The sequence below is a fragment of the Arvicola amphibius genome, chromosome 12, assembly GCF_903992535.2.
Source record: "Arvicola amphibius chromosome 12, mArvAmp1.2, whole genome shotgun sequence".
NCBI classification, from domain to species: domain Eukaryota; kingdom Metazoa; phylum Chordata; class Mammalia; order Rodentia; family Cricetidae; genus Arvicola; species Arvicola amphibius.
The window spans coordinates 152,902,611-152,927,923 of NC_052058.2; the positions used below are offsets into that span (position 1 = coordinate 152,902,611).

General features: G+C 42.4%; 2 protein-coding genes across 3 annotated transcripts in view; both read right to left on the bottom strand.

Moving 5' to 3' along the window:
- Positions 1–1,241: 1,241 nt before the first annotated feature.
- On the bottom strand, positions 1,242–6,183 carry C12H15orf40 (chromosome 12 C15orf40 homolog). Of its 2 annotated transcripts, XM_038314326.1 has the most exons (5): positions 6,044–6,183; positions 4,887–5,013; positions 4,125–4,252; positions 1,979–2,076; positions 1,242–1,536 (listed from the first exon to the last, which is right to left on the bottom strand). In XM_038314326.1, the coding sequence occupies exons 1-4, from the start codon at positions 6,134–6,136 to the stop codon at positions 1,981–1,983; spliced, it is 444 nt and encodes a 147-aa protein (XP_038170254.1). In that variant the 5' UTR covers positions 6,137–6,183; the 3' UTR covers positions 1,242–1,536; positions 1,979–1,980. The 2 variants fall into 2 exon arrangements, with proteins under 2 accessions (XP_038170254.1, XP_038170253.1); XM_038314325.1 differs by lacking the exon at positions 1,242–1,536 and having other exon boundaries at positions 1,962–2,076.
- Positions 6,184–8,443: 2,260 nt separating this feature from the next.
- The window catches only part of Btbd1 (BTB domain containing 1), a 34,185-nt gene continuing 17,315 nt past the window's right edge, over positions 8,444–25,313 (bottom strand). The window contains exons 4-8 of the mRNA XM_038313718.1: positions 23,211–23,408; positions 18,754–18,946; positions 13,837–13,924; positions 10,551–10,697; positions 8,444–10,138 (exon numbers count right to left, since the gene is read on the bottom strand). Of these exons, the coding sequence (XP_038169646.1) occupies positions 9,980–10,138; positions 10,551–10,697; positions 13,837–13,924; positions 18,754–18,946; positions 23,211–23,408 (785 nt within the window). The 3' untranslated portion in view covers positions 8,444–9,979. The remainder of the gene's footprint in view (positions 10,139–10,550; positions 10,698–13,836; positions 13,925–18,753; positions 18,947–23,210; positions 23,409–25,313) is intronic.

Consider the following 25,313-nt stretch of genomic DNA (forward strand, 5'->3'; position numbering starts at 1 on the left):
AGCTTCTCTCCTGGGAAAGAACTGCTAGTTCTATTATTTATTTATTTATTTATCTATTTATTTATTTATTATGTATACAATATTCTGTGTGTATGCCTGTAGGCCAGAAGAGGGCACCAGACCCCATTAGAGATGGTTGTGAGCCACCATGTGGTTGCCGGGAATTGAACTCAGGACCTTTGGAAGAGCAGGCAATGCTCTTAACCTCTGAGCCATTTCTCCAGCCCCCCTGTTAGTTCTTTTACATCAAGCATTTCTACAATCGGTGTTTCTTGTGGATTTGGTTTTTAATGATCATGTCATTAGTACAATTTCTCATGTACTTACTGGCAAGGCACGCACTACAAATCAGCAGTTATGTTATTTACTAGATGAGTCTAACCTGGCTGGGCGCATTGTGCATGTCTGTGTATAATCCAGCACGTGGGAGGCTAGGGCAGTGGGAGCTGCAAGGCTGCACATCGGGTTGACTTAGTGAGACCCTGTCTCAAAGATCAAAATGAACAACAACAATCTAGAGTACTATAATGTAGGTAAAACATGTAAAACATATTTATTATCATTTCAGCTACATATATACAACATGTGTTATTGAGAGAGATACACACTATCTATACAGATCTAGGGACACAGGCTCACATATCCCAGGCTGACCTGAAGCTCTATTATGTAAAGGATCATCTTGAACTTATCACCCCCTGTCCTCACGTCCAGAGTGCTAGGATTACAGGTGTGAACTACCACACCAGTTTATTATGCAAGGCTGTGGATCGAATCCAAGGCTCCGTGCACAGCAGGACGCACTACCAACTGAGTTATCACGGATGGGATCTCTGGTGGGCTTTATAATGAAAAGGACTTCCAGGTAATCTTTCTCTTCTTCCTTTTTAAAAGACGTATTTTTTTAATTTTTAATCTGTATGTATGTATCTATCTGTCTGTCTCTCTCTGTGTGTGTGTACATATGAGTGTGGGTGCCCCCAGATCAGGGGCACTGGATCCCTTGAAATTGGAGTTACCGGCAGTTGTGAGGCATCCCACGTTGGGTTGTTGGGGACTGAACTCAAGTCCTCTCCAAGAGCAGCAAGCTTCTTAACCACGAGCCATCACCCCGCTTCTTCTTTACTCTTTTAAGATCTTTGGAGATTCCTAAGAACTCGATTTGAAGATTTACAAGGTTTTCAAAACTAACTGATATTACGTTACAGGTCTACGATTACTTTACCACAAAATGTTCCATACAATTTTTAAAAGATATAAAAAACATTTTGGCATTTAAGTAAACATCTTAAAATAGAAGGTAGACTATAAAGCAGCATGAAAGGGTTTTCACTTGTAAACAGAATTAGGAACCCCCAGAATCCACAAACACTGTGGTAATGTGGGGCTCAAGGTGCCGCTGGGAGTCAAGGGAGCTAGGTTCCTGCTGTTGTCTTGCACGTGGTGATCTTCAACTGGTCTCCTGATGTCTGCAGATCAGAGGCACCACCGTGGACAGCAGAGGGTGAGGTCGGTCGTCCTGATTGGCTTGTCCAGCTGTCCCATGGTAATAGAGTAACATATTTCAGGCTGTTTGATGTGTATGTGTGTGCCTGCCACATACACACGGGAACCACATGCCTGCAGGTGCCCTCGGAGGTCAGAAAAGAATGTCGGGACAGCCTGGAACTGGAGTTTCAGGGTAAGTTCTCTGATGTTGGTGTGGGGGGCCAAACCCAGGACTCCTGGAGGAGCACCAAGTGCTCGTAACTACGGAGGCATCTCTTCAGCTCCCACAGTGAGGGATTTTAGAGCCTATATTTAACGTAGAGACTTAAATTTTCTACTTTTATTTTAATCTGATTTGTGTGTGTGTGTGTGTGTGTATGTGTGTGTGTGTGTATTCCACTCCCTATGTTTGGACACATATGTGTTTTCTTATTTAGCCACCTCTGTGTTGTTATTGAAACTCTTCAAGGACGTACGTATCATTTCTTGCCTTTATTTTTTTTCAGCTTTCTTTTTCAGTTTCTCCAAGACCTCTTCTGGAGTCGTAGAGGCCAAGAGCTTCACCACCTTTTCCCGAGATTTACCACCCTGAACCAGAAGGGAAAAGACACACTTAGCATCCTAATACTGGCAGGAGCAACAGACCTCGGTCCCCCTGCAGCATGTCTTCATGGGGTGTCATGGATGGCCCATCCCAATAGCCTAGTGTGGTGGTTTAAAAGAAAATGGCCCCCAAAGGGAGTGGCACTATTAGGTGTGGCCTTGTTGGAGGAAGTGTGTCCCTGTGGGGGTGGGTTTTGAGGTTTCTTTTGCTCAAGTTTCACTCAGTGTGACACTCAGTCCACTTCCTGTCACCTTCTGATCAAGGTGTAGCCAGCATCCTGTCTCCCTTAATGCTGCCATGCTCCCTCCTCATTATCATCATGATGATAATGGACTAAAACCTCTGAAACTGTAAGCTACTAACTCAATGAAATGATTTCCTCCTCTGTAAGAGCTGCCCTGGTCATGGCGTCTCTTCACAGCAATAGAGACCCTAAGACATCTGGGCATACTCTCCCCCGAACACTTGTACCTTAAAACAAATTTGTATGCCTCTCCAGGGCTTTTGCCTTTCTACTTCAATTTTTATAATAAAAGTTTGGCATTAAAATTTCAAGATGAATGTGTACAATATTAAAGACAGGGTATCACTATCAGATTAGTGCAAACTCAATATACAGCCAAGGAGGACCCTGACATCCCACTATGCCTGGGCAGTGTTCTAGTTTCAAGTAATTTGAATTACAGAGGAAAATAATTTAAAAATATTATGTATGACAATTTAGTATAAACTTTTTACAACACCTAAGTCTAAACAAATTGCTCTGTTCTAAATTGTTACACATTTCTGAAAATTTCAAACAAAAGGCAACTACACATCTAAGCACTATGATTTCACAATCATCTAAAACAACTCTTAAAAAGATTTACTTGAAACATGCCTTTTATAAAACAGAATTTGAGCAGGAGTTCATCTCGATGGACTGTGTGTACACACACAGAGTGGACGTGTGTCTTTAGGCTACTGTCAGACCTGGAGCACTGCCAAAGTCAGACATTATCTGCCACAGGCTGGGGGAGGTAAAGGAAGTGGCCTGTTAAGAGGATTTTTAAGTACAGATTATTAATCAATCATTAATCATCACTGGTTATTAATCAGTGACGTTAAATGGCACCCAGATATGAACTGCAGGGGACGTACAGCATGAGACCACATGCAGAACTTTGAGACATGAACTTGGCCTGCTCTCTTGCAGATGGACTGTTTCAGCATGACCACAGAGACAACAGGGGCCTGCTCCTAAAAATCATTCTCTGATGATTCTGAAATAAAACCAAGGTATCAATGTCATATAAACTAATCTTCACAACAGGCATCCCCTAGTGAGCAGAGCCAGCGTGGGGTCATAATTACTTGGTGAACTTTATGGCGATGTGTTGAAGGAAGTGAGCAAGATAATTCTGATAGTAGGTAAGGCTATGATTTTTTTTTTTTTCCGAGACAGGGTTTATCTGTAGCTTTGGAGCCTGTCCTGGAACTAGCTCTTGTATACCAGGCTGGCCTCGAACTCACAGAGATCTGCCTGCCTCTGCCTCCCAAGTGCTGGGATGAAAGGCGTACACCACCACCGCCTGGCCAAGTTATGAATTTAGAAAGGAGAAAAATGCTGTAAATGAGCAAAACGAAGGACCATAAGTAGAGAGGGCCAGTCTCAATAAAACAGAGGCAGTGTGGCTGAAAGAGACTATGAAGCTATGGAATTTTTGTATTTAAAAGAATATGAGTTTTTAAAACTGGCCTTAAAAGACTGGAGAGATGGCTCAGTGGCTAAGAACACAGGCTGCTCTTTCAGAGGACCCAGGTTTGATTCCCAACACCCATATGGTGGCCCACAGCCATCTGCAACTCCAGTCCTAGGGGACCTGATATGCTCCTCTGGACTCTGAGGGCACCAGGGATGCATGTGGTACACAGGCATACATGCAGTCAAAGCAGCCATATATATAAAACTATTTTAAAAACTGGCTTTACAAAAATTATAGGACACATGAACTATGGTCTGTATGTAATAGTTTAGAAGGGAGAGCCCGACCTTATCCAGAACCACATCACTCTTCCTGAGCTCCAAGACCTTGGACAGATACCGACAGAGCTCCGCATTTGCTTCGCCCTCGGATGGAGGGGCTGCGATCGCCACGCCAACAGCCTCAGTGGTCAGATCTGGAAAGAAATGGCAGTGTTCTTAACCTCTGAGCCACCTCCTTAGCCCCTTGGTGTACTATTTTCAAAATATAAAAATAATTTGGTATACAAAGCTTTATCTTGAAAATAAAGATTTTTCAAGATAATTCAGTTCAAACTTGAACTTTGCATAGGAATCAGTCAGGGGTCTCGGAGCTCAGGCTGTCTCCCACTTTTCGGGTTAATAATCATTAGCGCTACAACGAGGCATCACTCCTCTCTGTCAGTGTCTAGGCTACACATCTGTCTGCTTATGTGTGCCTCCCAAACGCTTTGCTGTTTAGAGACAGGGTCTTGTTTGTACTGACGGACCTCAAACTCAAGATCCCCCCGCCTCAGTTCCTAAATATCCGAGATTTTACCGGTACACCATGTAACCAGGCCATCGCCAAGGAAGAGATACAATGGTTTCCATTTAACTTTGTATTAAATACTGCACATCCGTTTCAAATACCTCTGCGTGAGAATACAGGGTTTTAAAGAGGGAAGCTCTAAATCATATCTAAAAATACCATTTATAGCCACAGCTAGGCTACCAGCCAGCGAGGCAGAGAGAAGGTGAAGTGACAGCCTGGCCCACACAGGAATCCCACCGGTGCTCAGATAGACGTACCTGTCACAGCATTTTGTTTAGAGCCGGGTTTGGCATGGATGGCGATGGTGACACAGCCTTTAGGATCGGTTGTCACAGGCCCTGCAGGAGGAAGTGGCGTCTCTGGTTCCTTGGTTTGGTTTTTACCCTGAAATGACACACACAAGTTTACAGGTTACAAGACATTTCATCGCTTTTATCTTGACCCATTGCTGTCCCTCACCTTCACCAAACCAGGCTTCCCATCCAGGCCACCTGGGAGCTTTCCCACGTCCCTCAAGGTCCCTGTCAGCCTCCCACCAGCCCACAGTGTTTGTATGGCCTGGGAAGGCCTGACTCTGGCCTACACCCCTTTATGCTGCTTTCTCTTGTTAGTTTCAACTAATTCACTTTCTCCTCAAGTCTCAAGTAGAGCCTATTACTTACCATTTACTTGGTGTAGCCTAAAGCTGGAAGTGTGTGCCTGTGTGCGTGTGTGTGATCTATTCAGATCTCATTCTGGCTACCTTAGAACTTGTTACTTTGGCTGCCGTATAGTTCCTATTCCTCGCAAGTAGAGCCATGTATTAGTCATATTTATATCCAATGCACCCTAAAGCTCGCAGTGGGTGAGAGGGTGATGGGTGGGTTGCATAATAATGATGGGAACTTAAACACCATGGTAAGAACATTTTATTCATAAATTCCATGGCAGTATGCAGACAGTGGGTATGAAGAGATACTCCCTGTCCTCGAGGAGCTGGGACCACAGCGCGAGAGAACCATAATAAAGCACATTATTGTGCTAACTGCACCAATGAAGTACACATCCACAGTGCATTTCTGCATGGAGAAAGGCACCCAGGGCTGGAGAACTGGGGAAAGGTGTCAGCAGGTGGCAGTGTCTGAGCTGGGTCACAGAAATGAGTTGGAGTTGAGGAAGGAAGATGTCAGGGGAGAGGATGCCGCCTCCTTGGCCATAGGGAGGCAGAACGCAGTCTGCCGGGAAGTGCAACCCTCGAAGTGCGGGAGCGTGGCCAGGGGTCCTCAGGCGGGCTAATGTGCGGTCCAGAAGGCTCGGACCTGGACCGGAGTGACAATGTGTCAGGGAGGTCTCCCACCCGCCAGACGCTGCTTCTAGTCCCTGCCGGTGTAGCCCCGTGGCCCACCCTCTCCACACCACGGGACTTGCCACTGGCCTTGCTCGTCGCGCCGGCTTTCTTAGGCATCGTGGAACCAGATAGGAGTCTAGCGGGAGCCGAAGCGCCGCGACCCACCGCCAGCTGCAGCATCCCAAGCCCGCCGGCGCCGCGAAGAGCCACCGAGCAGAGCGGCGGAAGAGTCCTCTGCGCCTGCGCACGTAGCGGGCGGAAGCAGGGTGCCTCATCTGAGAGCGACACCTTGCGCCCGGGTTTCGTTCTTTTGGAACCTGCCTGCCAGGGCAGGGGTGTGATTACGTGGGGAGCCATCTTCGCCCTTAGGAGTTGGTGACCAGAGCAGCCAGCCTCAGCGCTAGTCTTCCCCACGCGGCTTCATGGCCATTCGCACAGCGCTGTGAGAAAGGAGGGGATTTACAATGGGAAATGGAATAGGACGGCTCGCGAGAGTGGAGCAGAGGCTAGTCAAGACGACTGCTGGTCAGGGACTGGCCTTGCTTAGTTAGGGTAGAATGTGTGGACAAGATATGCCCAGAGGTAGGAAGATATCTGCCACATAAATGGGAGATAGTGTATAACCATTTGAGGGTCTTTGGGTCCTAAATAGTCAGAGATGTTAGAAAGGTCACATGTAGCAACTAAGACTGAAGATGTCCAAGTCTGGGGCTAGTGAACAGAGTTGACATTTTGAGATGAGGTTTTAGGGTACAATGAGTTTGAAACCATTGGGGATATCCAAGTGAAATAGTGAAGGAGCGACCTGTGCCTAACTGAAGCTTCAGAGCCCTGTGCGCGTGTTAAGAGAACGGATGGTCAGAAGGAAATGGATCATCATCACATTCCCAAAGTGCAGAGCTGCCACGCAGGTCCAACAGAGCAAAAGGGTCAGGGAGAAAAGCCAAAGCTAAACCCGAGCCAGAAGTAGTACGGCAGCAAAGGGGAGTGGCCAACTGACAATTGTCACAAAAACTGAAATGACCTGGTGTTGAGAGTTTAAAAAGTTAGTGGTATTGGTGACCCAGGTGGGGCAGTTTTATGCGGATAAACCTTTGCTGAAAAGTAATAGGAATCTGGAGGGTTGGGGGGGGGGGGATCTTTATTTCTTTGAACCAGGTAACTGCATTTGAAAGCACAGGAATGAGCTAGAAGAGGGAGGGTCCAGACACAGGACCTGGAGTTCCGCCAGCCAGGGGTGGGGAGGTGCAGGTAAGCAGTGAGGAACAGCTGTAACACTCTGGAAAACGGCAGGCTGTCTATGGAAACTCACCCAGTGGCACTGGCAATCTGATTCCGGCTGGAGCCAGAGGAAATCAAAATCCCAATGTCCACTTACATAATTTATTTCTGATGTTGGATGCATGTTCTGCCACTGAGCTACACCCCAAATGACAGGACTTTGAAGGCCTGACCTCAGCAGCTATGACGCCAACCTTTAATTCAGGCAGTCACATTGATCTGGGTATATATTGATGGGTCACTGAAGTGGTTAAACACCAAGTGTCTGACTGTGTGGAAGTCGAGGGCCAAAGGGCTGCAGCGCTCAGACGCAGTAACAGGCGGGATGGAGCGTGAGTGCTGAACAGTCACTGCAGGCTGTGCTCAGAACGGGGCGTCTCGGTGCACATCACAGACACAGCAGCCCCACAACAGTCACTGCAGGCTGTGCTCAGAACGGGGCGTCTCAGTGCACATCACAGACACAGCAGCCCCACAACAGTCACTGCAGGCTGTGCTCAGAACGGGGCGTCTCGGTGCACATCACAGACACAGCAACCCCACAGGACAAGGGTGTGTGTGATGAGCTCGTGAGGAGCGCTCATGAAAGGCTAGGGACAGCAAGCTTGAAGGCTCAGGCAGGGATCCATGTGTTTAAGTTTAACCACACCACATCTATTTCTTTTTAAATAAATTACAATAGAGGCACAAAATGGAACCAAAGTTCAGGAAATCATGAAATTCCCTAGACACTTGACAGCCAGCTTCTCCGATCTAGCAGGTTTTCACCCCCCACATCTGACTTCCAAGTCATTGCTGGTAACTAGAACGATAAAGACTTAGTTTAAACCTACATACTGTGGCCATGGCAGAGCCTGGGCCACGGGATTGGAAGGCCCTACAGGCCACAGCCAGGGGCCAGAGGGCTCTGACTGCAAGGCAGTGGGGCCACAGAGCACAATTAAACTATCAGTAGAATCTTCTGCAGCTGCTAAGCTGACAGAAAAATATCAGCACACACTCTCCTAGGGCCACTCTCCATGAGCCGATGGGGTCCTTTTCACTCAAACCACATTAGGCACCTGCTGTCCCTCTGAACTGTCCCCGCCCCATTCTGTAAGTACTGGTTAAAATTAGAAGTGCTTAAGAGCTAAACTTTAATTAACTAGAACCTTTGTTCCAAAGTGTCTCACATTCAGCTTGTAGAGAAAGACGCATGACAAAAGATAGGTAAACAAAAAGGATAAATTTATTTTAAAGATTCCAGGTGATGTCCCAATGCCAATGAGTGGTTCTGTTCTTGTAGCCTCCATCAGCCACATCCCTTTACAGTTGTTCATAAGAAGCAAGACACACGAGTGCCCCCGAGTCAGAAGCACTAGCTACCTCTGCATGCAGCACTTGGTAAGGAAGAAGTACTCCCCACGGCTACCACTCTTTGCTAAACTTCAGTTAAGCAGAAGCACACATTCCATGGGTATTCCAGCTAACTGAGGCTGGCAACATGAGATCACGGTACCAGGGCAAACAGAAAACAGTGCCCTTTCTTCAGCAACTCTAAGAGGCCCTGGCCACCAACATATTACCTCCTTGCCCTCTTGAAAATACAAAATATTACTTTTGATGAGATCTTTTATATCCTGCTTAGAAAAAATTCTTAAGTTGATACTTAGAAGAATTTTTATTTTTAACAATTTTCCACAACTACTGATAGACGGATACACCTTAAGCTTAATTTACACAAGGTTAATTTTTTGTAAGATAATCATTTTTCAAGGGGAAAATGTTATCTCACTTGTATTTTAAAAATCTGCTTTATAAAAATGTAGAAATGCCACTCTGCCAGATATCCTTCTGACCCACTCTTGTTATAGATGCGCCAGCCACATTAAGAGGTCACAATTATCAAGCACGTTGCTTCTTGGCTAGAACTATGTAGCTGACAAAAAGCCTCCTTCCTTTTCAGCAGGAGTGACTGGCTGGACAGCTTCATGGTGTCAAAGCAGCTGTGAGGGCTTAACGCTCTATCCTGTTCTTGCCGTGTGCACCTCCATCTTCTCTCTGTCATCTAGGACTCCCAAGCAGCCCCGTGACAGGCAGAGCAGGATGGAAGTGACAAAGAATCCACGGAGATCATCCCTGCGATCTGTCTGTCACTGCACACAAGCTCCACTTAGTTTTAAGCAGTACTATGCAATACACTACTATACTATTACAAAACACCTTTCTATAAATACACTGAAAGTTTTCTTGGGTGTTTTTTAGTCTTACTTTTAGCATTATTTCAAATGCTAACAACCAGATATTTCAAAACCCCAAATATAAAGTCAGCTTTCTTAATTTTCTAAAATTAGTTTTGAGTTATAAAGAGTTCTGTAGGAATACTGACCCATTTCACCTAACTTTCAAAATTGTAAAAACAAAAGCTTTTAAAAAAGCGAAAACACCCACATCTGCTACATAAGACAAAAATCTTTCAGTTCCCAAACTACTGAAAGATCACAAGTCAGTGGATCTATGAATCATGTAAGACGAAGCGGAAAGACTGCGCTTTTCACACAAACCTGGTTCTCTTTGCCCCGAGGGTTAGAAGAAAATGGAAAATCTGTCTTTGAATCATGCAGAGATTTAAATAAACTTTTTTACTTCTTCTAAGAAACTAAAATGTTTCTTATTCTGTAATTATAAATACTCATGACACTCAACTATTTGTGGCCAGTTGTTTATGCTTTGTGATTAAACTGAATGGTCATTAACACTAGATTATGTATAAAATATTATTTCCGGTATTTGTCCATCTTCTATTGAAGTGCCATTATTATTGCCAGGGGAGCTGAAAAATAAAAAAACAGTCTTGCTTGCAGCAGGGGTCTCATGTACCACTTTCTTCAGTCCTTTTGTGCCATAGTGAGAATCTGGACCCTAAATGAGAAGCGGTGGTTTAGTGACTATCATCTAGGAAGTGCTCACTGTGTTCTGCCCTAGTCATTACAGATTCCGTATAAAATTTCATTCAGTCATTCAATGAAATATGGAGTTTTTGCTTAAAAACAATTTAAAAACACCAATAAAGAGTTAGGCCATTAACAACTGTGGAAAGTTCTTAGTCTTAAGGGAACAGTACTTTCTCTTGTGTGGAAAGTTCAATTTCTTTAAACAAAGGGGCAGTCCTTAGGAAGAACTCTTCTCCCGGAATAGCGTAGTGCTGGACAGCACTTACAGCCACGGAGTGTCTTCGCTCCACTTTCCCCTCCCGTTTCTAAGAGGCTCTCCTACCAGGGGCTCTGTAGAGCATGGAAGTCAGGAGCCACACCTGAGTCCGGGTGGCTCTTACCTTGAGGGTTGCGCATGCCGTGTAGCACACGTTGGGCAGGATCTCTATAGGTTCTTTGAACATGACCCTGAATGTGTTAGCGGTGCCGTCACAACTGAATCCAGTATCATTCTGTCCCAGGGTTTGTTTTTTCTCATATTCAATGATCTGTGGTTTAAAAGAGAAGTGACATCTAAGTTAAACTATAACAGTCTTAGAGAAAGGATGGGAAGCTTTAGAAGCTGCGACCCAGACTGTAAACTTTCCATGTTCTAATTTTTCTCCACTTATCTCTAATTATCAAAGATGCCTTTTTAAAGTATTCGATGGTCAGAAAATAGCTCTTTAACTCACGTATCACAGGAAGCGTGGGGAAGGCTTGGCTGCAGAAGAGAGGCTCCATATAAAACACAGTTTGGTGTGTGAACTTTAGAATGTGGACTTGAGCCGGGCATGGCAGTGCACGCCTTTAATCTCAGCACTTGGGAGAGCACTTGGCCTCTCTGTGTTTGAGGCCAGCCTGGTCTACAAAGTGAGTTCCATGGCAGCCAGGACTGTACAGAGAAACCCTATCTGCAGAGGAGTGGAGATGTGAACTTGAGATATTGGAGGGAAAAAAAAATCTTTCTCCTTGTTTAGCCCCTGTCTTATTCATAGGATAATCTCTCAACATTTTCAGTCTCAGAATTTACTGAAATTAAAATGCCCCTAAATGCACTGCCATGTCTGTGAATAATTTAAATTAGCTCTATATTATTAGTTTTAAGCGATATACAAGACACCATGGGACACCCTCCAGGAGAGTCAGCCAATAGAGGATATGAAATACGCAGGCAGTGCCAGTTCAGATGATAAAGAAGCTCGACAGAGAGGAAACCGCTTCTGTTAAAGAGGGTGAAGCTTCATGGAGGACGGCTTGAAAAGCTCAAGGCAGAGCCTACCAATTACTAGGAGGGCTCCCACACATGGGACAGTGCCCTCACAAGCCTGCCTTCCTGCCAACAGTCTAGGAAACAGTACTAAAGTGGGCAAAAGCCACCTAAAGCTAAGGTCCTCTGCAGGAGAGGGGTAGGAAGAGTACCAGGTATAGCTAGGCAACGGCTACACAGATGTGTACAGTCTGTGACAACTAAGCCGTATGTGTGATTTACTTTAATATAACTCACCCTGCCTCTTTTAAACACAGGTCTCACTGTGTAGCCCTGGCTGGCCTGGAACACTCCAAGACTGGAATTAAAGGTGTGTGCCCCATGCTCAGTGAATATACCTTTCAAGTATCTACTATTAGCTCAATAAAAGGTTGGAACTATAAAATTAAAATCTCTAGAAAATACCATTACACTACAACAAGGCGCTATTATTAGCATATGGATGTATTTTCAACACCTTGTATCAATTACCATCAATTTATATACTTATTTTATTTGTTTTAATAAATAAAGCTTGCCTGAAGATCAGAGTGCTAAACTTCTAGAGGGCAGGGGGTGGTGGCACACACCTTTATTCCCAGGACTCAAGGCCACTCTGGGCTACACAAGATTGAGTCGTCTAAAAGGAGAAACAGAGCTCACACAAAAGTGTTCCGGGCACTCAGGAGTCACACGCCTTTAATCTCAGCATTAGGGAGGTGGAGACAGGAGCGACTTGGCTAGGCAGAGAGAGGTTTGGTAGAGAGCACTGCAGTCTGCAGTCACACCAAGGATAGGACTGCCCCTTTGAGCCTCGATAAGAGGTAAAAACTCTCTAGTGGCTTGGCTGCTTTGCTTTTCAGATTTTCAGCTTGAACCCCAATATCTGTCTCTGGGTTTTTATTATTTGTGCTCCACATACTTGTTGCTTTAATACTGCTGTCCCATGGGATTTGGAGAGCTGAGATTGAAGGGGGTGGGGGTGGGTCTTTGAGTGATATAACTGTTATAGGCCCAAGGATCTCTCTTTCCTTAACGGTGGTCCATGTAGCTAGTGGCAGTGGAGACATGGATCAACTTTCAAAAATGTTGCAAGTTATCAAATCCTTCTTCTACCACACAAGTCTCTAGTATTTTCATCCGAGCCAAAGTACTGTCTTGAGACATGCAAGGCTCTTATTTAGGGTGAAAGGTAAAGTGGATCTCAAAAATAAATCAAAACAAACAAAAAAAAAAAACCAGGCAAATAAAGATGAACTTTCACATTTTAAAAAAGAAGCCACCTCTGTCTGCTACACTAGACTATCCTTTCTATGTGACAAGTTTCTGGGATGATGACCCCGAACAGGCACTAAGAAAAGCTCTCACGACTGGAAAGATGCCCCTGCAGAGGACTAGGTTCAGGTTATAGCATCCACACGGCAGCTCACAACTGTCTAATTCTGGTTTCCAAGAGAGCCAATGCCTCCTCTGATCTTGCATATACAGGACATACATACCCTCAGGTGTATACACACAAAATAAAATAAATATTTAAATAAAGAAAAAGTCCTTTAGGTGGTTCTAATAAAACTTAAAGTACTAGGAAAATGGTTTTGGTGCTGGGCAGAGTACCTGCTGTACAGCACGAAGGTCTGAGTTACGATCCCCAGCAGCTACACAAGGGCTGGGTGCAACAGCATCATCTGTAACCCAGAGATGGCGAGGAGAGGTGGGGACAGAAACAAGAGGATCCCTGGAGCTCCCAAGACAGTCAGCCTAGTTGAATTAGTGAGCTCTAGGTGAAGTGAGAGACTGTCTCAGATAAGAGGACAGAGAGTGCTAGGGGTGGTGGTGCATGTTTTAATCCCAGTATTCGGGAGGCATAAACACATGGATTTCTTTAAGTTCAAGGTCAGCCTGGTCTACAGAGCTGTAGCCAGGAGTACACAGAGAAACCCTGTCTGGAAACGAAACAAAACAAGCAAGAAGAAATCCTCCCCCCCCCCCCCCCCCCCGCACACACTAACTTCAAGGAAACATTCACTTAGAGGATTTGGCATTATGGTATGTTAGGAACCATATCTCAGCTGGTAGACACATGGTACTAAGAGAAGCTGCCCAGAAAACGGGGCTCTACTACAACGGTTAAAGTGGCTCTTGTCACTAGGTAACAGAACTGGTTAGGTGGACTTCATGGAGGGTATCTAAACATTTTTAAATATGGTCAACACTCAGATGAAACATCAAGAAATTTCACACGAAAATCCATCAATTCTGTCTCCTTATTTTTAGACCCTTGTATCCAGACGGGAACTATTTAATGGCAGGAGCTAAGTAGTGGCTGCCTTTTAAAACAAATAAAAAAGCTGGACAGTAAGGAGCATAACTGAAATCTTTATAACAGGGATGGGGAGTACCTGTATGTTCACTTGATAATCCGTGGGCCCATGAATAGATCCATACAAACCAAATCCAACTACAGAGATTCTTCTGTTTACTGTGAACCTGCGAGAAAGGATCCCATTACAAAATAACATAAAAAATTCTCTTAAGTGTTCATATTTTCAAGACTATAGCTTTTTAAAAGTGGTACCTGGATTTTAGTTACAAAAAGGAAATCATCATAAAAGACACTTTTGAAAATGTCATCTTCACTACCCACAAATCCTAATGTGAACCGAAGAGGACCTCAAGAGGATTGTCACCTGAACACCTGCTCTTATTACAGTGGCTGGCTCTGTGCTGCACGCATCCAAATATCCCTCATGACCATTCTAGTCATTAAGATCAAAGTCCCAAACTTGGACATTCTGTCAGCTCAGTGAATACTTAACCAGGGGCCTAGCATATTCAGTCTGTGTGGCTGGCTGGTCAGGAAACAATGGTGGACAAGGCACAGTTTCTGTCTCTGCCATATGGGAGACAGTGATAAACAAGGAGAGGGACAAATACTAACTCTATATTGTGGAAAGAGCTGTAAATGCACTAAGCTAACTGCTGGTGGTAGAAGGGTGGAGACAGGCACCAACTCACATTGGTGGATTTGGATAAAGGCTCCAGAAAATAATTAGCAAGTCTAGTTTGGTCACAATAGTCAAGAAATACTGATCTATCTAACTTCATTTACTGTATGTGTAAAAAAAGATATTACCTACAAAGCAACTGAAAAGACTGTATTACACACAATGATTACAGGTAACCTGTAATCTCAGCATTTGCAGTTCCGATCACTATTACTACTCCTGACACACCACAACAGTTTCCTGAGTACTTGCACATGCACTGAGCCCGCAGCTCCACTGCTTACTATAACTCACCTCCTTTAAATAGCACAGCAGCCCTACACATTAGTGAACTATCTATTTTTATTCTCCCCAGTTTCTGTAGTCAGTGAAACAAGCTTTAGCCAGGCATGGCTGCAACAACTTTCACGCTGGGGTTACCAGGAAGTCAAAGCAGGAGGAAACCTTGTGCTCGCAAGATCAAGACCGTCCAGACAACACAGTGAGAGAAAGAAGGTGCTGGGAACACAAAGGTCATACATAGGCTGTTGTGCTCACAGAGCACTAGGGAATATTCATTCAGGGTTGTCTTTTCAAGGAAAAGATGTATAACCTGTTTTCTGCCCAGAAGGCTGGGATTAGAGGTGGCTACTAGCCTAGGTGATCCAGGCACTATCTGCAGGACCTGGATATAGCAAGCTCCCACAAGCAGAACTGGAGACATTTAATACTCTAGGTGACCTTTGTATTACTATGAGAAGGGGCTCCTCCAAGCTGCCACAACCAGGACTGAGGTGGCTAATAACCCAGATGACCTCTGCCCTATCTAACGACCTAGATCACACCTCCTCCATAGGCCCTTAAGAGAACTCATGTAGCCTAACTAGCAAACTATCTTCATTGGAAGAAGTGACATGTACTTGGATAATCTAGGTTATTTGCAGTTCTTCATTATATGATAATATATGATTCATAGAAAAACTGTTTCATAGCTTCCATCATTTCCTTAGACTCAATTCCCAGGAGCAGTGCTGAGGAAAATCAAAGGCACACTCTCAAGCTTTGTATTTGTCAAACTGCTTCAAAGAGCCCACATTTGTCATTTATCTTTAAACTTCACGGTTTGGGACATAAAATTCTTTACCAAACAATGATCTATTCTAGGCTAAGAGGCCCCATCATCCTCATCTGTTGTTGTATGTTCAAAGTTTTGTTTTTGTTTAATGTTAAAACTTTAATTTATATAAATACTGCATGGGATCAGTAAGGATCCAACTCCAGGGGCCAATCCTTCCCTTTTTTATTCCGTTCTCAATGCTCACCTGGCCTCATGGCTCCGACCTCTATAGTATGATCCACATAACACTCCTTATAGACTCAGCGTTCTTTTTCGTATTTGAGCTGCTCCTCCCCTTGGTAAAATAGAATTTATTCTTCCAGATTAACTTTCTATTATGTGAGGCCACTCCTCTATCAAAAACATGGGACTTCTGAAAGGAACTTTCTAACATACGCAATTTAAGAGGTGAATTCACCCTTGTAAAGTGTGATTCCAGGCGAAGTTCTCTAGATCCCACAGAAGAATTATTTGCTGACCATTTTGGAGTTTAATCCTACTCTATTATAGTAATGTTCAACATAATATATAACTACAATATATATATTACAATATAGTAAATATATAACTACAATATAGTAAAATATGTACTTAAAATGTTATTTACTCAATATATCGCATTGTTTTACATTTAAAGTCTTGGGTTTCTTATTGTGGTAATACACATATAAACTATACCACATTGGTCATTAAGTGTACAGTAATTGGCATTAAGTATATTTACGTCACTGAACACTGTGACCACTGTTTATTTCTGTAACTGAGGGCTTTTATTTTAACAGGGTTTATAATAATGGTAAGAATAATCTCAAAATCACATTTTAAAGCACAATTATTCTCTTATTAGTTCCAATATAGCTTTCTGTTAGGTTCTCTTCACTCTAAGGGTCAGGTAAGAGGAGCCAGTGATACTAAAATCCCTGTGATATACAGAACAGAACCAAGACTCCCAGAATTCATGAAACAAAACTTTTTGTTGTGACTGTAATCATATTTTATTTACAAGCCAAAGATATTTTAGTGATTTCCATAAATGGCAAGTACCATAAAAGTAAATAAAACTTATGCATTTATTGTTGCCATTGGTAATTATACATATATTCACACACACACACACACACACACATTTATGCCCAAACATGCATACGTCATATGTGAAGACACACACAGACACTCCTATCTACCTCCCACTTAAATCCCATGAACGACTCGTCCTACACTCTTATCTTCATTTTACAAAAGAGCAATTGGAGTTCAGGCATCCGGTGACTTGGCCAAGGCGGCCCTACTAAGAGCTGCTGCAGCCCAGAGCAGCCTCCGCGCTGCACTCGCTGTCCTTTCCCAGTCCAGCTCCTTAGGAAAGCTGAGCTTCAGCTTGCTTGGGAACATGCAAATAAAGTCTCTGGCAGAAAAGGGCTAAAATCTAAGCAAAGATTTTAGAATCTGAAACAGCTTTCAGCCAGTAGATAAGTTCAGATATGGAAATATGAATACAGAGAAGTGACTCAACTTTTGTCAACTACTGGAATGTAAGGCATTAACAAGTGCATGCTTTGTAGCTGACACACATGAGCACATACACACAAAGTGTACATGAGCTGTACACTTTGGTTTGCCTGCTAGTGTTCCCAAAAGTCTGTGTACTAAAGTATGAATCTTCCTGTCAGCTTCATTATTTTACCTTACACTTTTATTATTAGCTGTATTTATTTCTCCTTTGTATTACAGATAGACCATTTATCCCCTAAACATGACAATATGAATTTTATTTCAAGTCAGTAAAGGAAGAAGAACAAAATATTTGCCTGGCAGTGGTGGCGCATGCCTTTATCCCAGCACTCAGGAGGCAGAGAAAGATGTGAGTTTAGGGCTAGCCTGGCCCACAAAGTAAGTTCCAGGACAGCAAAGACCTGTTACACAGAGATGCCTGTCTTAGGGAAAAAAATAAAAAATGTATATACACACACACACACACACACACACACACACACACACACACACACACACACACACATGTGTATGTAGTGTGTGTGTAAAATAGATATTTTATAGTATATATTTATATATTATAGAGAAACTGAGTTTCCTAGAGCTATGTACTAAGGTACATCCAGAATTAATGGCAAGGCCTCTCCCTTTCTGATTATACAGGGCTCTAGTTTATGGCTGCATCAACGACTGCTGAAACCTAGCAAAGGTGGGCATCTCTAGCTAGAGCTTCAATTCTTAATTTCTCTTCAGTGATCAATCTTGTTAGTGAAATGTTTTCTAGACTTAATCTATTAATAGTTATCACCATGTACAAAGGTAAAATTTTATCAATGGCACCCCTACCACCTCCGGAGTCTGGCTATCTATAGGAACCACTGTTTTCTTTAGTCTCCCACAGTGCTGAGCTATATTAACAGATCACTGAGCTACTTCTTCACTCTCCAAATATACTCCATCTGTTCTCATAGCACCGCTCTGTTAGGGCAGAGCCGGCTGTAGAATTCCTCTACACCCTATGGTGAGGCGGTCCAGACTATGTGTCTCATTCAACTCTTATCTGAACGTTGCTTCCTTTAGGAACTAATCACATGGTATTTCCTTCTCTCAGTGCTCCTGGAACCTTTGTTCCTTGGAGGTCTGATACAAACTCACCTGTGGACTCTGTGAATGGACAGTTCTCTGACAACTTAACTCCTCCCAGGTAATTGGTCTACTCAGGCTTTCTTCTCCGGTCAATTCTGATAATTTATATTTGCCTATAAAATGATCCATTCCATCAAGATGTTCAATTTATCAGCACAGAGTAAATCCAGAATTAAAGTAAAAATTTTAGCATATGATAGTCACATTCTGATTTCTAAATAGGAATCTGAAGAATTGCTTCTTCTAGGATGGTTTGTCCTATTGATCTTTTAAGGGAAACAGATTATGAATTCATCAGTTTTAACTCACTCCATTCTTTATTTGCCTATTTAATTTCTCTAGTGCTCTTTCTATATCATTTTCTATTTACTTTGATTAAACACTTAAATCACTTGTTCCTACTCTTATTTGCTAAAAGCAGTTATTTTTTTCTTTGTGTGTAGCTTTGGCCTCATCCTGTATTAAGCAAACTATAGAATGAAATATTGGCTAACTGCCTCTCACATGATGAGGAGGCTAAAGAAAGGCTAAGCACTAACTGCCGCCCTCCCCACGTGCCCAGCCCACACTCCGGCAGACACCTGATTCTGTCGCTTGTCCCGCTGTAGCCCCAGCGGCTCTCGACTTGCTGGAATCTAGTGATGCAGCACTCCTTTCCCCGGAGGCTGCAGCGTGGTCGATCAATGTACTCTACTCGGGGTTTAGGGTTGACGGTAAAATGAAGAAAGAGGTTTACCACTTCACGGTCTGACAAAATTCCAGACTGAGCAGGACCTGTAGAGATACAAAATAAACTTAGCATATAAAATTTTAGCATACATTTGAAGTTCTGATCAATCTTTTCAAAACTAACCTGAAAGAATGTGTTAAGATATGTGAAGACTTAGATGGAACTCCACCATGACAGAAATCATTTCCTGTCTTCTCTTCTGAGTACCACTGACTTCCATCCAACAGAAGGAGCATGCTCTCTGGCATATCGTCTCCAGGACAGACAGGTACCTGGGACCCTCCACCTCCCACTTCCTACCTGTCCGACACTAGAATCTGAACAAGGGACATTTCTGCCCACAAAGACAGGGACTAAAGCTTTCTTTCTCGGATATAAAAGCAAGCAGAAGGTGAGAACTGTGGCTGGAGAAGCTAGGGACACAGAAAACTACACAGCACAAGTTCCCAATTCACTTTTTCTTATTGGAGAAAAATGCCAAATACTTTAAACTTACCAGAATTAATAGTGCTCTCTCATAAAAGAGGCCAGGAGATCCCTTGCAAAGCCAGTAGAAACAGTGGAGTAAGAATCTTCAAAATACTAGGAAATTTGGAATAAGAATCCTACTGATTTTAAAACCCAGAATTTTAAAATAATTCTGTATGAGAGCCAGGTGTGGTAGCACATCCCAGAACTTGGGATGCAGGAGCAGCTGAATTTCTGTAAGTTCAGGGTCAGCACACTCTATATAGCAATTTCCCAGTCACAGCAGCTATACAGTGAGACCCTGATTCAAATAATAAATAAACAAAATTTAAGAATCACATATAAAATGACAAAATATATTGGCTTGACACACATGATGCAAGCTTTATTGTAATCTCCAGATAAGGAAAGAGTATAAAGCAATCAGAAAGAGATGGCGACAGAGAGGGGAGGAGGAGTGAGGGAAGGTACTAAAAAACAGAACTGAACCTACATATGATGAAACAAGAGATGAAGATGGAAATTCCCTCCAGATAAGGGCGAGGAGGCGCCTCAGTCTGTAAGGCTGAACCCCAGCACCCATGTAAGAAGTCAGGGATGGTGGTACATACTTGCAATCCCAGCACTGGGAGGTAAAGCCAGGCAGAGTCCAAGTGAGAGACTGTCTCAAAAAGAAAAGCCATGTTGACAGTTCCTAAGGAAAAACACCCAAGACTGGCCTCTACATATTTGTGCATAACATCACAACACACACACACACACACCTTTTTCAGGTTAAAAAAGCGCTGGGCGGTGGTGGTGCACGCCTTTAATCCCAGCACTCGGGAGGCAGAGGCAGGTGGATCTCTGTGAGTTCGAGACCAGCCTGGTCTACAAGAGCTAGCTCCAGGACAGGCTCTAAAGCTGCAGAGAAACCCTGTCTCGAAAAACAAAACAAAACAAAACAAAAAAATGCATGTCAAGCCTATAACAAGAGGATTTACTTAGGTGAAAAGAAAGTCCTCACTGGGTAGTTGTGGCACACCTTTAATCCCAGCACTCAAGAGCAGAAGAGCAGAGGCAGGCAGATCTCTGAGTGTGAAGCCAGCCTAGGCTACAAAGCAATTGCCAGAGACAGCCAGAGCTACACAGAGAAAACCTGTCTCAGTGAGGGAGGGGAGGAAAAGGGAAAAAAGAAAGTCTTCAGGTGATGAAGAACATGTGACAGCTTAAAGGTAATACAGCATGCGCTAAAATTAACAGCAGTAAATCAAAAAATTAATGTCTGTTGTGTAAAATCATTTCTCTAATACATCATCAACAACCTATGAGAAAGCAAAGATACTGTAGAAACCTAGAAGTGCCAGAGAAAAGGTATGTATCCTTCTATAGTAATAAGAGGTAATAATAAGACCGGCCAAGGGAAATAACGGAAGCCAAAAGGAAACAGGACTACATCTATACAATAGTCAATCACTGCTAAACTCAAGTTGTATTCCTCGAAAACTGAAAGCACGAAAAGATGTTTACAGACGGACACAGGGAAAGAGCTAAGAGAATCTGACAGCCCACCTGCTGTAAGAATGCTAAGTGTACAGTGTGACGCATGATCCGATAGAAGCACAGCAATCACCAGAGAGGATGAACTGACAGGATCTAAATGACTACTGATTTTAAGATAACATCATCTTATGGACTTTAAAATATAAAGAGTTAAAACATATGAAATGGCAACAAACACTGAAGAGGGTTAAGTATCTTTTGTACTGCATGGGGAATTTTAATTTCAAAGTTTTAATTTTAAGATTTAACTTTAAAATTTCATAAGGAAGCATTTGTGTATTATCAAGTAACCCACTAAATAGTAAGATACTGATTCTCTTTAAAATTGCTTAACTTTTCTTACTTTTCACTAGAAATTAGTAAGAGAATGTTTAACAATTAAATAGAAGAAAACAAAATACCAGAAATGACTTGGTTATTTCTAAAGAAAATGAGGAGAAGAGAAAGCAAACAAACAAAATCCACCACAAACCAGAGCTGAGTCAAGAACAAGTACCAAGATGATAACTCAAGTGTCCCAATGACCTATCACATGTCAATCAAATGTACCTATTAAATGTAAATCAAATGCACCAAATTTAAGTATAAATTTAAATCAATGACCTATTAAATGTAAATCAAATATTCCAAGTAAAAGATAATGCTTGTAGAATTGGACACCTTAAAAATACAGTTTGCAGGAATATAACTGATATGCAAAGATAATAAAAACCTAATTAAAAGAATGGGAAAATATAGAATACAGGTCTAGAAAAACAACTTAACTACTCTTGTAGAGACCCAGTTTGATTCCCAGCTCCAAGGGGACCCAACACCTTGGCCTCCTTGGGTAGCCACACTCATGCATACATCCCCCCCCCTCACACTCACACACACACACACACACACACACACACACACAAAATTAAAATAATCAAATTAAATCTTTAGAAAACATAGAATTCAAAAAACTTTTTTAAAAGATTGTAAAGCTACGTGTCAAAGATGTAAAAAAAAGATTTACTAGATCTAAAGCGGGATGTATCATAAAAATAAAGAATAAATCCAGTAAAATTAAATACAAAATTTAATGTACCTACTGATAGAATCTTAAAACATACAAAGAAAAGATTTATGGAACCAAATGGGGACATATTTTCAACCAAAACCAAAAACTTGAACCTATTTCTCTCAGTAACTGACAAGACAAAAGGAGACAGTAGATAGATACAAATTTTGGCACTATTTTTAGAATATTTATTTTGTAGATACAGGATTATTCAAGCTGTTAAAGAAGCACAGAACTCACCAGATTTTTCTGTACTCAACAACTCAGAATACATTCATCTTAGTATATTATGGCTATTTATTAAAACTGGTTATGTTGGGATATAAAATAAGTTAATAAATTTCTAAGGACTGAGATGACACAGAATTTTCTAGCTATACTGGAATATAAATTTTAAGAGAAAATAAAAATAGAATCCTCAAATACTTGAAAATTAAAACAAACACCTATAACCACAGCTCTGAAAAGAAAACTTTTCCACAAAATTAAAGTTGGGATTTTTGTTGTTGCTGCTGCTGTAGGTTACACCCAATACTGTATATCTGCTGGGAAGCACTCCAGGTTTAAGATGAAATAAACCCTTTCCCCCCAAGTTGCTTTTGGTCATAGTTTTCAATCACAGCTATAGAGAACAGACTGCCACAGTAACAGTACAAAGTGTTAAAACTGTCACGTGAGGAATCAGACTGAACTTAACTCTGTAGAAGAGCTCTGTTCTTTCATTTTAGATAAAATAGTGCTACACACACTCATTCTCAACTTAGTAGTTCTCTGCTACACTCAACAGAAATATTCATATGGACAAATGACGTGTATATGGATGTTCTTTATAATTTTATTATTTTATTCCATGATTGTTTCGTCTGCATGTATGTCTGTGTATCATGTGCATCCCTAGTGCCCAAAGAGAACAGAAGCATCAGGTCCTTTGGGACTGTAGTACAGACTGTTGGGAACCACCATGTGAGTGCTAGTCACACCTGAAATTCAGTATTAAGTCTGTCTCATTTAAATCAGAAGTAGCACCCATAACAGGCAAAAAGATTTGTCCCTATAACCTTGGGAAAGGCAATTAATCTTTTCTAGTTCACTCCTCTAAGCTATAAAATGTGGATGTCATCATAAATAGTTCTTACGATAATTAAATGAAACTATATACAAATATATTTATTTTGTAACTAGTACTTACTAAGTTATACCTTCTATTTTGATTTGGAAATAGTTTCAAATTAGTAAAGGTGCAGCCTTACCTGCTGCGAATTCCTCAATGGTCATCAGTGGGAACCGGATCAAGGAAAGCGCTTTTCCTAGAACTTTCTGTTTGTTCCCAAACGTCACAGGCAGCTGCTGTCTCTGGCATTCTGCTTCTGCCCAACGTACAATAGCTCCAAAAAGTCGGCTTTCTCGAATACTTAATGTGTCTCTTTCTAGAACTGCACAGAGTGTATCTACAGAGAAAATACAGTAAAGAATATTTTGCTCTGAATAACTTATTTATGTTAAGTTTTTAAAACTCATTAAAAAAAAAGCCAACAAAACTACAGATTTGATACAACTATTGATAAAAAGCAGGATTTCCAGGTAAGATGGTGGATTAGCAGCTTCCTCTGTGCCGCCCAGTGATAGAAAGGAGCCAGGGTAAAAACAACCCACTTTTTATAAGAGCCAAAGCAAAAAGAATCAAGACTAAGACGAGACCTCTGCAGAGCAGCAGCCAGGAGTGGCCACCCCCTGGCACCCACTGACTTGGTCTGCAGTATCCGCCAGGGGAGAGCTCTTTCCTATGGACACAGTAGTGAACTGGAGAGCAGATAGAGCGGGGCTGACACGGTGAGCGGTGAGCAGAGAGACGGCCTGGGCGACACAGGCTGTGGGAGTGGAGGCAGAAGTGGAGCAGAGGAGCCTCGTGCTGAGACTCTCCAGCCGAGCTCTGAAGAACAGCCTGGAGGAAACCCCCTCACCAAGCCTGCCTGAGACAGACAGCAGCAAAAACGCTGCTGAACTTGCTGTCGTCTCCTTGTGCAGCTAGGAAGACATCAGACACAACAAAGGTAATTAATCACAGGTGGCTGGCCCTCCACATCCTAGGCCTCAACCTCAGGAACCCCAAGCATGGAAAGAACCTCTGCTCCCTCGAACACTAGAGATGGCAAGTTGTAACTAACTGGTGGAGTAGAAATGGAGTCTCTGGCAGAAAAAAAGTCCCCACTAGGCCTCCCCCCAGCCTCCACATGGAACCCCTCCCAGCAAGGAACACCAACCTGTTTGAATGACTGAGACTATTAGTCTTCCCTCAACCTGCAGAGACTGCTACAGGAGACATCAGATGGGAATGAACTACATTCATCCCAACTGGGAATCAGAAATAATCATGGTCCTAATAACCTTCAGTTCCATTTTAGTGCTCAACATTATTCTTTATTTTACCTATATTTGTATTTGTCTACTTTGGTTGTTGGTTTATCTCCTTTCTGGTCTGAACAGGCTTTTATCATTTTTTTTCTGTAACTAATATGTATTATTTTCTTACTATTTCCCATACCCCTGGCCCATATACCTTTCTTCTCAATGATATGTAATTCTCCCACTTTTCTCTTTTCTATTACCTCCTCATTTTACAACCTATTCATAATCTTAACTATAAAAATCTATGACTACATTTCCCCCAATCAGTGCCATCACTGTTTCTGAGCCTCCTCGGGATGAGCGTCTTCTGTGAGAGATTAACATCACAGCTGCTGCCAAACCAGCTTGTGTAACTTCAATTGGCTTCCCCACTAAATAGAGGTTGGAAACATGAATCCCATGAATATAATTTACCAGAAAGTCTTAGAAAAGAAACAAGGAGTAAGATAAAGGGAAAAATAAGCTGGAAGACTACTCCAACCAACACACAAAAAAGAAAAAAATATGAGATTACAAGCCCGTATGACACTTTCACGAGTTCACTATTCCTCAAACATAGGAAATCAAAGTTGAATGAGATCGCTGAAATGCCAGAAAACAATTTCAGATTCCTACTTTTTATAAACCATCAACAAGGGGCAAGGGAGAAGGGTCATCCGGTAAAATACTTCTGCAAGCATGGAAACCTGGGTTCAGAGCTCACGGAAAGTGTAAGGTGTGGCAGCATGACTCTGAAGCCAGTGCAGGAGAGTCAGAGACGGGAATTGTCTTGCTGAGTAGCTAGAGTAGCCAGGTAGTGATTTCCAGTTTCAGTGAGAGATCTTGTCTCAAAAAATAAGGTGAACAAGTGATTGAGAAACACCAGACATTGATTTCTGGTAGACAGACAGACACACACACACACATACACAAGATCAATGGTCACATGGAGACTCAAACAGAAGAAT

Bases quoted from the DNA above. Each gene is read 5' to 3' on its own strand.
- C12H15orf40 (XM_038314326.1), bottom strand. From the start codon at position 6,136: ATGCTGCAGCTGGCGGTGGGTCGCGGCGCTTCGGCTCCCGCTAGACTC. The intron at 5,014-6,043 runs GCCAGTGGCAAG...GTGTCATTTCAG, and splicing joins AAGCCGGCGCGACGAGCAAG to GGTAAAAACCAAACCAAGGA. The intron at 4,253-4,886 runs GTACGTCTATCT...ATTTCTTTCCAG, and splicing joins TAAACAAAATGCTGTGACAG to ATCTGACCACTGAGGCTGTT.